Source organism: Vicia villosa, linkage group LG6 (assembly GCF_029867415.1).
Source record: "Vicia villosa cultivar HV-30 ecotype Madison, WI linkage group LG6, Vvil1.0, whole genome shotgun sequence".
NCBI lineage: Eukaryota > Viridiplantae > Streptophyta > Magnoliopsida > Fabales > Fabaceae > Vicia > Vicia villosa.
In genome coordinates this window covers 27,437,345-27,448,241 of record NC_081185.1, presented here as the reverse complement: position 1 = coordinate 27,448,241, position 10,897 = coordinate 27,437,345, and the positions used below count along the sequence as shown (strand labels likewise).

Below are 10,897 nucleotides of genomic sequence, written 5' to 3'. Positions count from 1 at the left end.
GATGTCACACAAGACACTACAAGACTTTGGTTTCTTATAACTAACTAATCATTTAGTTTCAAAACATAAGGATTAAGGTTTTTCACGTAGACTAAGAATACCCATTAATGAATAAATAAGAGAAATAGTTTATTTAAATGGTTCTTAATAGTTATTGACTATTAACAATTTATTTTTAAATCCTAGCATCTGTGTGTGACCCACAGACATATATTATTTCAGGTGCAGTTTGTTTTGGTGCAGGAAATCAACACTCATAGTCAATGAACCTTCCCTACCAAAGTGACAGTATTATAGATGATCCTAGTAAAAACAAGATAGATTTTTTTTGATAAAAATTATCAAATCTGTATGTTCTTTTCTCTGCTAAGTAACAATTTGCAGAGTCTCATACCAGGAAGAAAATTACTATTGCAGCATCCTAATAGTCCATACTAGTACACAATAAATATCTACACAACTCAGTGAAAGCAAATTCATGAACCGCTATTGTACAACTGAGTGCATCCCAGTAGACCATTTCAATAAAGTGAGTGTGGATTCAGAAAAGAATATTATTTTATCAAAATCATACGATACGTCACCAAATAAAGACGAGTATCCGAGGAATACAAACGTTTGTGATGTTTCTACTAATGAAGGAGCACCTTTCACTTCTGGAAGTGATGTCTGGCAAACTGTTGAAATGGCGCCACATTCATATTATGACTCTGCCGCAACAAACAAGTATACAGATAATGTTCCATATCATCCTTCAGTTCTTACAAAAGCCAGAGCCAAGATGCTACATCAAGAAGAGACAGGTAAAGAGTTGTTACATGGGCATTTGGACAATGGGACCTCCTTCAGTTCTTACGAAAGCCAAAGCCAAGGTGTTTTAATTCACTCTCTCTTCAATGGTCAGGGCTGTTACCATATCATCATGAACAAAAAGGAGCCCCGTTGGATTTTTCAGACTTCAAATAACATTATGATGGGAGATGGCCAATGTTCCAGTCATTTCAAGGAGCCCTTGCAAATGCCGCTGACGTTGGACCCAATGCAGAGGAGAGTTACCGAGGTTTACATGCCAAAAAATATGTCAGAGAATATTCATTCCATTGCATGAGGAAGGTGCTTAATACCCAGAAAAGATCCATTCATCCCTAGGCAAGATTCATTGGCTGTAGAAAATGTAACCGATTGTGTGCCTAATACTGCTTCCATGGCAACACCATCGCAATCGCACTTGAATATGTGTAATTTTATAGGTCATCATTGCCCCCAGCTAACCACCACATTGACGGTGGCTGGAACAGATCAGATGGCAGCAGTCTTTCAAGTCAAAGTGTCGGCACTGAATCAAACTCTGATAAAAGCTTATTTAGTATGCTATCACATTGTAACCAACTATAACCCAGTAGCTCTTATGATTCCGTCCGAAACCTAAACCAGTTTCTTACTCCAAGAACTTATGGAGTAGATGCAGGCATTACCTGGGTGAATCTGGATGTTTTATCACAGGCTTCTAATCCACTAGATTACTTCACCGCACGCGAGGTAGCGCCTAGTGTAACTGATTCCCAAGTGACAGTAAAGCTTGGATTGTGAAATGGAAGAATCTTTATACACATTCATTCATTGATGCCATTCAGCCTTATCCAACTGGGAAAATGATTTAACAATTATGACAACACCAAATATTCTAATCAATATTAAATTATCTTAAAAAAGGCTTTGTTTCCCCTAATCCACCTCCCCTGCTTTCTCTGTTCTACTTCCTAACATCAAACTCATGCCTCCATGTGTTCATACTCCTCGAACAACAACGAATTCAAATGCGAAATCGAAAATACTCCCTTCCCTAATCAAATCTTAATTCCAACTTCACAGATACATCATCAATCTCAATTAAATCTGACCAAAGATTCTAAAGCCCTAGAGCTACCAAATGAAATCAAACAGCATACAATAGCATTTTCAAACAATTGATAGAGGAATTTGAATCAATAACGTACAAAGAACATGATAGTGTCAAGAAATCAAAGAGATGGTAAGAAAAAAACTCACGTAATCGAAGTGATTTCGGCCTGGTACAATCTTCTTATCTTTCGGCTCGCTCTTCACCTCAATAACTTCTTCTTCTGAATGTGTGTTTGTTCGAGAGAGGAGGTTTGGTGAATTTCCGGTTCGAGGGAGGAGGTTTGGTGAAGTTCCGGTTCGAGAGAGGAGGTTTCACGCGGTGATAGGGTTTCACCGGCGAAAGGATGAAGCAGGTGATGAAAGCGATGGTTAACGGGTTAACGAAGATGGTGATAGGGCTTCAATGTGGTCTTGGTTTCACGGCTTGGGTTTTGGTTTAGGTTTTGGCGGTCACCCAAATTTTTATGTGCCAAAATGAAAAGTCACCCTTTTTTATTTATTTTTTTATTTTTTAATTTATAAAAATCAATAATAGCACTTTTAAGAAAAATGCTATCCTAGTTAAAAATATTAATAGCATTTTTAAAAATAGTGTTATCTTTTTTAAGTTTATTAATAGCATTTACTTAAAAAGTGCTATCAAAATCGTATAGTTAGCATTCTATGATAGCGCCTGACGAAAAAGTGCTATTATAATTTTTTTTCTCTTCCTTTTCAATAGCACTTTCCTCAAAAGTGCTATCTTTTTTAAGTTTAATAATAACATTTTTTTACAAAGTGCTATCAAAATCGTATGGTCAGCATGTTATGATAGCGTTCAAAGACAAAGTGCTATTATAAAATTTTTTTTCCCTTTTCAATAGCACTTTCTTCAAAAGTGCTATTAAATTAGGCGATACCAAATATCAAATTTGGCGTAGTGAAATTATTTAAATTTGAGTTTCATTCATTATATTTGTCAAGAAAAAATTTTAATTTATTATTAAATATGAAAATTGATTACTAGGAGGCATGACAATTGATGCAATGACGATTGAAGCAATGGGAGGAGGGAATAGTTTTTTACCTTTCCATATTCAAATTCTAATCCATGTTCTCCTCTAATCTTCAACAGTGTAAGAATTAAGCCTTTCCATATTCAAATTCTAATCCATCTAGTGAGTGTTTAACATGAATTCTGATCTTCAACAGTGTAAGAATTAAGCCTTTCCATGCAGAAATGTGTTTAGCTGAGGTTTTAGAAAGCAAAAGTAAACCAAAAGAATATTCGGTAGAAACCACTACAAATAATATACATGACACATTTGTTAATATCATGATATTGTACAAAATTATAACTTTGAAATTTTATAATGTCATACTAATTTTTTTGAGCAATAGTTTAAAAACTAATCACTGAACCTTTTTGCTAGAAAAAGACAGTCTAGCCAGAAATCAAAACTCAAGTTCTTGACTTCAAATCTAACTGACGAAAAAGAAAACTAGCGAGTCTTGACTTCAAGTTCTTCCAACATACTTTTAGAGTGTGTTTGGATGAAGCATTTTAATGAGGGAAAGTAATGTTTTGAGGGAATTTAAAATGATTTGACTAAAATCCATTGTTTGGATACAAAAATGAAGAATTGTTAAAATGATGGAAATTTATGGAGTATTTCATCCTAAGTTAAATTTAATCATTTTGAAATGACACCAAAAATCAAAGAATTTGAAATTCCTCTCATGTTCCATAGAATGTATTTATTATTATTATTCTTCAAAATTTACAAATTGGTCCTCATATTTTTCAAAATTATAAAATTGACCCCAAAAATTTTAAAAAAATTGCAAATTGGTCCTTAATAATTTTTAAATTTTACAATTTGGTCCTTCAAATTTTTAAAAATTACAAATTAGTCCCTACTTTTTCATTTTTTAATTTGGTCCAAAAAATTTAAATTTTATACAAAATGACACCAAAAATCTAACAATGAATTATCTTAATACTCCATCCAAACAAAACAATTTAAAAATGAATGGATTTGAATTGAATCATTTGATTTGCTTTGAATTTTAAATTACTTTAAAATTTCTAATTACCTCATCCAAACACACTCTTAAGCTTTTTCAGATGATCCTCAAGAATATCTATTTCATTGAGCTGGTTATTCTTATCAAGCAATTTAGTAGCCACGGTAATTGCACGACTGATCTTGCTTTTCTCTCGAGGAAGGAGCTTTAATTTAACATCCTTCTTCTTTAAAGTATCTCTAAGCTTGTAAACACAGTAATCTAATGCATTCATTACCTTTGCTTTCCTTAGGAATTTCTCATCTTCAGCACGATACTGAGCTGCTTCTTGAATCAGTTTCTTAATTTCATCATGTGATAACCTTTCTTTGTCATTAGTTATCGTGATTTCATTTGTATTTCCAGTGGATATTTCCTTAGCAGAAACAGTTAGGATACCATTTTCATCTATCGCAAAGGTTACATCTAAGGGATGGCCACAAGGAGCAGGAATGCAAGAGAGAATAAAAAAACCAAACAAATTGTTGTCACTAACGCTTGCTCTCTCACCCTCATAAACTATAATTGGGACACTACATTGGTTATCCTTACCGATTACATATCTTTCTGTCTTCTTAACCGGTATAGAAGTGTTTCTAGGAATCACCACACCCATTATGTTACCTACAAGGGAAACACCAAGTGACAAGGGTGTAACATCTCGCAACACCAAGTTTGGAACATTCTTAATGGTTTTACTCAACAAAGCAGCCTGAATCGCAGCACCACAAGCAACAGCCTCATCAGGATTGATGCTCTTGCACAAATCTTTTCCATCGAAAAAGTCACTCAATAGTTGTTGCACTTTGGGAATCCTAGACGAGCCACCTACAAGAACAACATCACCTACACTACTCTTATCAATCTTAGAATCCGTAAGACAACTTTCCACAGTCTTTATACACTCATTAAAAAGGTCCATATTAATTTCCTCAAACTTAACACGAGTGATTGAAGAAGAGAAATCAATGCCCTCACATAAATAATCAATCTCTATATTGGTAACCAATTTAAAAGAGAGTGTCCTTTTTGCCTTTTCACAAGCAGTTCTCAACCTCCTCAGGGCTCTAGGATTACTAGTAATATCCACATTGTTCTTCCTTTTAAATTCTTGAACAAAGTAGTTCAACATTCTATTATCAAAATCCTCGCCTCCAAGATGAGTATTTCCACCTGTTGCTTTAACTTCAAAGACATTATCTTTAATTGTGAGGAGAGACACGTCAAAGGTACCTCCTCCGAGATCAAAGACAAAAATATGTTGTTCGCCAAAGCATTCACCTCTCTTGTCTCTCTTGTCAAGGCCATAAGCAATGGCTGCAGCAGTAGGTTCATTAATTATCCTCATAACATTAAGGCCAGCAATGGCACCAGCATCCATGGTTGCTTTTCGTTGAGAATCATTGAAATAAGCAGGCACAGTCACAACTGCATTTTTAACGGGCGAGTCCAAATAAGCCTCAGCAATCTCCTTCATGTTTGTGAGGACTATAGATGAGATTTCTTCAGCACAAAGTTGCTTCTCTTGACCTTTATACTTAACAGTAATCATAGGTTTGTCATTTACACCCGAAATAACCTTGAACGGCCACAACATAATATCCTTTTGAACATCGGGATCATTAAACTTTCTACCAATTAACCTTTTAGCATCTGAAACATAGCAATAATAATTTGAATATAAATAAATGTCAGACAAATGTGAACTTAGTGTAACTAGGGTTTTGAGGTCAGGAAGCATCAATAATATTTTAGTGTTATTCTCCAAAATGTAAAAAGTAGAAATACATGATTATTCCTAATCGTAGTAAAAAATGTATAACTACTATAATAACAGACAATATTTACATATTTCCTAATAGAAATATACCAAAGACAGTGTTTTCTGGATTGATAGCAGCCTGATCCTTAGCAGCATCACCAACTAATTTTTGACCATCAGTGAAAGCAACAAAAGAAGGTGTGATTTTGTTTCCTTCATCATTGTGGATAATCTCAACACTGTTTTTTTTCTCCAACCAAACAGCAACACACGAGTAGGTTGTTCCAAGGTCTATTCCTATTGCATTTCCTTCGTATTTACTGACCATGATAGTTCAAGTAAACAAAAAAAAGTTTACTAGAATGTTGTGAAACCCTCTTCTTTGCCTTAAGTGTAGATGCTTTGTTACAGTTTTCTCTTTACCCACTCAGAATGATAAAGTACAGTTTTGAAAAGCTAGAGCAGTTAATAGTGACTTTTTGGTAAGGGGGATAGTGCGCCAGTTTTTTTTACTTCTAAACGTTTCATTTTCCAATTTCAATAAAGTTTCCAAGAAAACTAATGATGAATTGACTAGTAAAATATTTCTTGATTTTGTTTTCAAATGAACAGATAATTAAAATATATTTTATTTTGCTTTTTTGTACTGATTTTATTTTATTTTTTATGATATTTTTTATAGTTAAATTATAAATTGAATTACTTAACTCATCATATTTTTTAATAGTTATGAATACAAGATGCAGACACACGATTGAGTGGGACAATGTATATCTCTCAAATGTGCTAGTCCATATGGACCGACTTATTCCACGCAAAAAATTATAGAGTTTGGACTTTTAAATTAGAGTCTATATTTAGGAATTCTTATTCCACCTCATTGTGTTAAGAAATATCTTTTGTAGTTTCAATTTTGCCCCTCTAAAATTGGAAATATATTTTTGATACGCACTTTTTTTAAGTTGCATTTACGTAAAACCAAAAAATACACTTCCGGTATAAAATCGGAAATATATTTCTCGTTCCTAATAAACGCAACTCACTTTGTAAGTATTATCTCCAATATCATACAAATGTTATAGTGAAACTAACAACAGAGTTCTTTTATCTCCAGCTTTTGCAATGATGTTCATCGTCATTGTTTATTCGGTTTTGGTTTGTATTGTTTTTGTTAGAATACTTGGAATGATGATAATTTGGAGGAGGAGTTGAAATGATTTATTGACATTAAATGAGCACAAGTAAGAACTAATATGGAGATGAATTTGAAAAGATTCATTTTAGTTCCACATCTATTATAATATATAAAAAGTAAAGTACGTGATCATTACATTTTAAGCCCTCTGATTAGACAACTAAAACCGTTCATATTCCATGGCTAAATTGGTCATTTTGATGAATAAATCAACTATATTCATTTGACATTAAATGCTGTATGATGTGTCACATATTGATTGGTATATTTTAATTTTATTTTTTTGCTTTTTCCTTTTTATAATTGTTATTATAAATTATTATATTATAATATAGGTGTATTATTATAATAGATAGATACAAAAAAACCAACAAAAGCTGGCTTGGAAAACACATAACTCCACCACTTCAATTACTGCAATCTTTCATTGTTCAAAAAACCTTTTGTGTTCCATAGGCTGCATAAAACATGAACAAATGGAGAACCATTTCAATTCTGCCGCAACTCAAGACCCTGCGATGTTCGCTCCTCCTCCATCTCAAGACGAAACTTTCGTCTCCATCACCTCCGCTGCGATTTTCACTCCTCCTCCATCTCAAGACACAACCTTCGTCTCTATCACCTCCGTCTCTAACTTTTGTTTAACACTGTTTACATTCATCTCCATTTGATTCATCTTTGATAATTAACTGATATCTCAACTCTTCTTGCAACGTTTGAAGGTGAAACATGTCTCGTCCAATTGAGTCATTGAAAGAAATCAATGATTCCAAAGATTTGTGGAAGATCGCAGTTAGATGCAAGCATCTATGGTCTGTCATAAGTTCTTCAAACAAAGAACACATGGAAATGGTTTTGGTTGATTCTAAGGTACTGTAGCAAGATATAGTTCCCCACTGATTACGTATAATATGTTCTTTCTTGATTAACCACTAATGATAAAATGTTGATTTCTTCCAGCGTGATATGATTCAAGCTGTTGTCCCTGCTTATTTGCTTTCGAAATTCAAATCTGAAATTGAAACAGGAAACTCTTATATCATGCAAAATTTTAAAGTTGGGAAGAATGATTTTGCTTTTAAGTCGACAAATCATACATACAATTTGGTTTTTTGTGGGTCAACTTCTGTTAAGAAAGCAGACTTTCCTGACATCCCTCATAACTACCTTAACATTATTGGTTTGAATTCCATAGTTGAAGGAAGGTTTCAATCAAATGTTTTGGTTGGTAAGTTCCCTAAACCCTAAATTCATGTGTTATATTTTTTTTTGTTGAATAACTTTAACCAATCCATTTTTTATTTGTTAGATTTGATTGGAGGAATCCCTGATATCTCTCAAACCCAAGTTAACGGTGACAACAGCAAGAAGAGAATAGTTTGTTCAATTGTAGATGCCAGCAAAACAGATATATAATGTACTCTTTGGGGGCAACTTGCAGTCTAACTATATGACTATTATAAGAATAATAAGCAAGCCTCTGATATTGTCATTGTGCTAATCAATGCAAGGGTTAAAGAGGCTCAAGGTAATTATGCATGATACAATAGGTTACATGTAACTGCATATTTTTTTTTATCCAACAGTCGTAACTGTTTCTTCAATTTCTTGTGATTCAGGAGGATTTCCAGTTAGTGTTTCCAACACATGGAATAGAACGAAATTGTTGATTAATGACCTTGCTATTAAAGAAGTTAAGAATCTAAAAGAAAGTTATTAAAGCAGGTGTTTATTTCTTTATTATTTGGTTTGGAATGCTTATTGGTTTTCTTCTTAACTGTGTTGCAAGAGATAAATTTATCTTAATTCGTTGTTGGTTTTCTTCTTAAGTGGTTTTCTTTATGTTCGTTGTTAATTTTATTTGAATTGAATTAAATATTGTGTTTACATTTTTCAAACTTGGTGTTGATTTTCCTTTGTTATCTTCTTCAAGTGTGCAAGTTGAGGCAACGCAAAACTCATTTTATTCTGACTATGACAAATTTGTTTGGAAAGCTGAAATAATGAGTCTCTCTTAGATAACAAATCTGCAACATGTAAGAAAATTTGAGTATTCCCTTATATTGTTATCATTCTGAAAGCATCATATAACTGTATTTTATATTGGCCAACTTTGTAGGAAACAACCCGTGTTACCGTTTCTACCCTCGATAAGTTTGATGCTGGACAAATGGGATGGTACTATGATGGTTGTGTGGAATGCACAAGGAGTGTGACTGCCAAGGATGGAAAGCTGAAGTGTTTTAAGGAGCATATTAGCCCAGAACCTGTGCCACGGTATACTTTATATCCATTTTCCATTTCCAACTGGTACTGTTTATATTCCCTTACAAACAATGAAGTTTGATTTGTTCTCCTGGATGCCATGAATCATTTAGGTATAAGCTTGATATAACAGCTGTTGACGGCAGTTCCAAGGCAAAGTTCGTCTTTTAGGACACCGACTGTGTGAAGTTAATTGGGAAGTCTGCTCTTCAAATGAAAATGGATTTAACACATGTATGTAAATGTTGCATACAACAATATTTGAATCAATTTTTTTAATGTGTCTAATTCTTTGTATTCTTATAGTCTGGTGATTACGATCCACTTGAATTCCCTTACGAACTTGACTCAATATTGAAAAATGAATTGGTAATTAGAGTTGTATATCAGCCTAAAAATGGACGACTTTTTGTCATTCGCTTCAAATCTGATGAAGATGTGCGTAATAAAATTAAGGACAGTTTCAAATTTGAAGAGGTACCCTTTGTATTCATCGTTTGATGCGTGCTGAGTTTTCTTAGGTTGTACACTAACTGTTTGTTATTTTCAGCAGATCTCAAAACTTCAAGCACCAGAACCTCTATCCCAGGATGATATGAATAGCATTTCTGTAAGTATTTTTTACATGTGATATTCTTTGTTTGCCGAGCAACATAATAACTGTGTCATAATTATAAATCTTATTGTTGCCTTTCTTTATTTATGATAGGAACAAGTATCTGCATCTGCAGAAAATGACCTGACCATTGAAAATTCAGGACTCACTCCATGTAAGAGACTTATAAATGATGCAGTAGAAGATAATGATAGTGTACAACAATCATCAACCAAGATGGCCAAAGATATTAAAAAGGAGAAATAGTTAGCTTCACAATTTATAAGTTTTACATTTACCATGTCTTATGATCAAGACAATTAGTTTATTTAAGTTGTTAAATGATGTTTGGTTTTGTTGTTCTAGTACTAAGTTTATCATGATTGTTCAAATCACTTTTTATATAGACAGAGTTTTTTTGAATTTGAGTTGCCCCATTAAGTTATGATATAGACAGGGTTTTCCTGAATTTGAGTTTATCATGTTGTGCATTGTTTCAACTATACTACTGTTTGAAATGTTTCTAATGAATTTGATATTGAATTGCTTAAATGATATACCCTCGCTGTCATATATAAATTGAAGATTCCAATTGATCGAATTCCGAAAAACATAAAATTTTATCTTGAACACTGTCATGTTGTATTGATATGCATTTATATATGTTTTATAAGTTAGAGTTGCTGGCATGGTTTATATTCTAAGTAAAAAACAAACACTCTAAGTAAAAAACACACCCTCTAACTAAGCCTAACTATCCACGTATTAAAAAATATAAACTTGGTCATTTTGTAATGCTATCATTGTTAAATTGAAAATGCCCATAAAAATAGAATAATGTAAATCAATGTTATTAACAGATTTATGAAACAATTTGAATTCTTAGTAGAGGTTTAGGTGAAACCTTACAAATTGATTGTAATAGGTTTTGGAAAACTATAAGTGTCATCATTACATAGATATTGGCTGACCCTTGGGAATGTGTGTGACAGATTAGGTTTCTAAATCCAAAATTATGAGTTTATTCTTGACAAGCCCATGGAACTTAAACCATTAAGCAAATTATGAAGTCGTGTAAACAATATATTTAGAAGTTCAAGAAAATTAACACATTGACATGAATAGATCCAGT

The 10,897-nt window shown here is 33.1% G+C and overlaps 2 protein-coding genes and 1 long non-coding RNA gene across 3 annotated transcripts; 1 reads left to right on the top strand and 2 right to left on the bottom strand.

The window, feature by feature from the left end:
* Positions 1 to 304: 304 nt before the first annotated feature.
* Positions 305 to 2,350, bottom strand: LOC131609053 (uncharacterized). The gene is made up of 2 exons (XR_009285925.1): positions 2,050 to 2,350; positions 305 to 1,644 (listed from the first exon to the last, which is right to left on the bottom strand). It is a non-coding gene; the product is annotated as an uncharacterized LOC131609053 (long non-coding RNA).
* Positions 2,351 to 3,979: 1,629 nt separating this feature from the next.
* LOC131613426 (heat shock cognate 70 kDa protein-like) lies at positions 3,980 to 6,038 on the bottom strand. Its single transcript, XM_058885097.1, has 3 exons — positions 5,819 to 6,038; positions 5,230 to 5,601; positions 3,980 to 5,148 (listed from the first exon to the last, which is right to left on the bottom strand). Exons 1-3 carry the CDS (start codon positions 6,036 to 6,038, stop codon positions 3,980 to 3,982), a joined length of 1,761 nt encoding a protein of 586 aa, XP_058741080.1.
* Positions 6,039 to 7,634: 1,596 nt separating this feature from the next.
* LOC131613425 (uncharacterized) lies at positions 7,635 to 10,032 on the top strand. Its single transcript, XM_058885096.1, has 10 exons — positions 7,635 to 7,775; positions 7,866 to 8,133; positions 8,215 to 8,282; positions 8,379 to 8,433; positions 8,525 to 8,598; positions 9,025 to 9,182; positions 9,284 to 9,323; positions 9,477 to 9,539; positions 9,724 to 9,780; positions 9,880 to 10,032. Exons 1-10 carry the CDS (start codon positions 7,635 to 7,637, stop codon positions 10,030 to 10,032), a joined length of 1,077 nt encoding a protein of 358 aa, XP_058741079.1.
* The last annotated feature ends 865 nt before the right edge of the window (positions 10,033 to 10,897 follow it).

Bases quoted from the DNA above. Each gene is read 5' to 3' on its own strand.
- LOC131613425 (XM_058885096.1), top strand. From the start codon at position 7,635: ATGTCTCGTCCAATTGAGTCATTGAAAGAAATCAATGATTCCAAAGAT. The intron at 8,434-8,524 runs GTAATTATGCAT...CTTGTGATTCAG, and splicing joins AAGGGTTAAAGAGGCTCAAG to GAGGATTTCCAGTTAGTGTT. The intron at 9,324-9,476 runs GCAAAGTTCGTC...GTATTCTTATAG, and splicing joins CTGTTGACGGCAGTTCCAAG to TCTGGTGATTACGATCCACT.
- LOC131613426 (XM_058885097.1), bottom strand. From the start codon at position 6,038: ATGGTCAGTAAATACGAAGGAAATGCAATAGGAATAGACCTTGGAACA. The intron at 5,602-5,818 runs GTATATTTCTAT...GCTATGTTTCAG, and splicing joins TCCAGAAAACACTGTCTTTG to ATGCTAAAAGGTTAATTGGT. The intron at 5,149-5,229 runs GTGAATGCTTTG...TCACAATTAAAG, and splicing joins TGACAAGAGAGACAAGAGAG to ATAATGTCTTTGAAGTTAAA.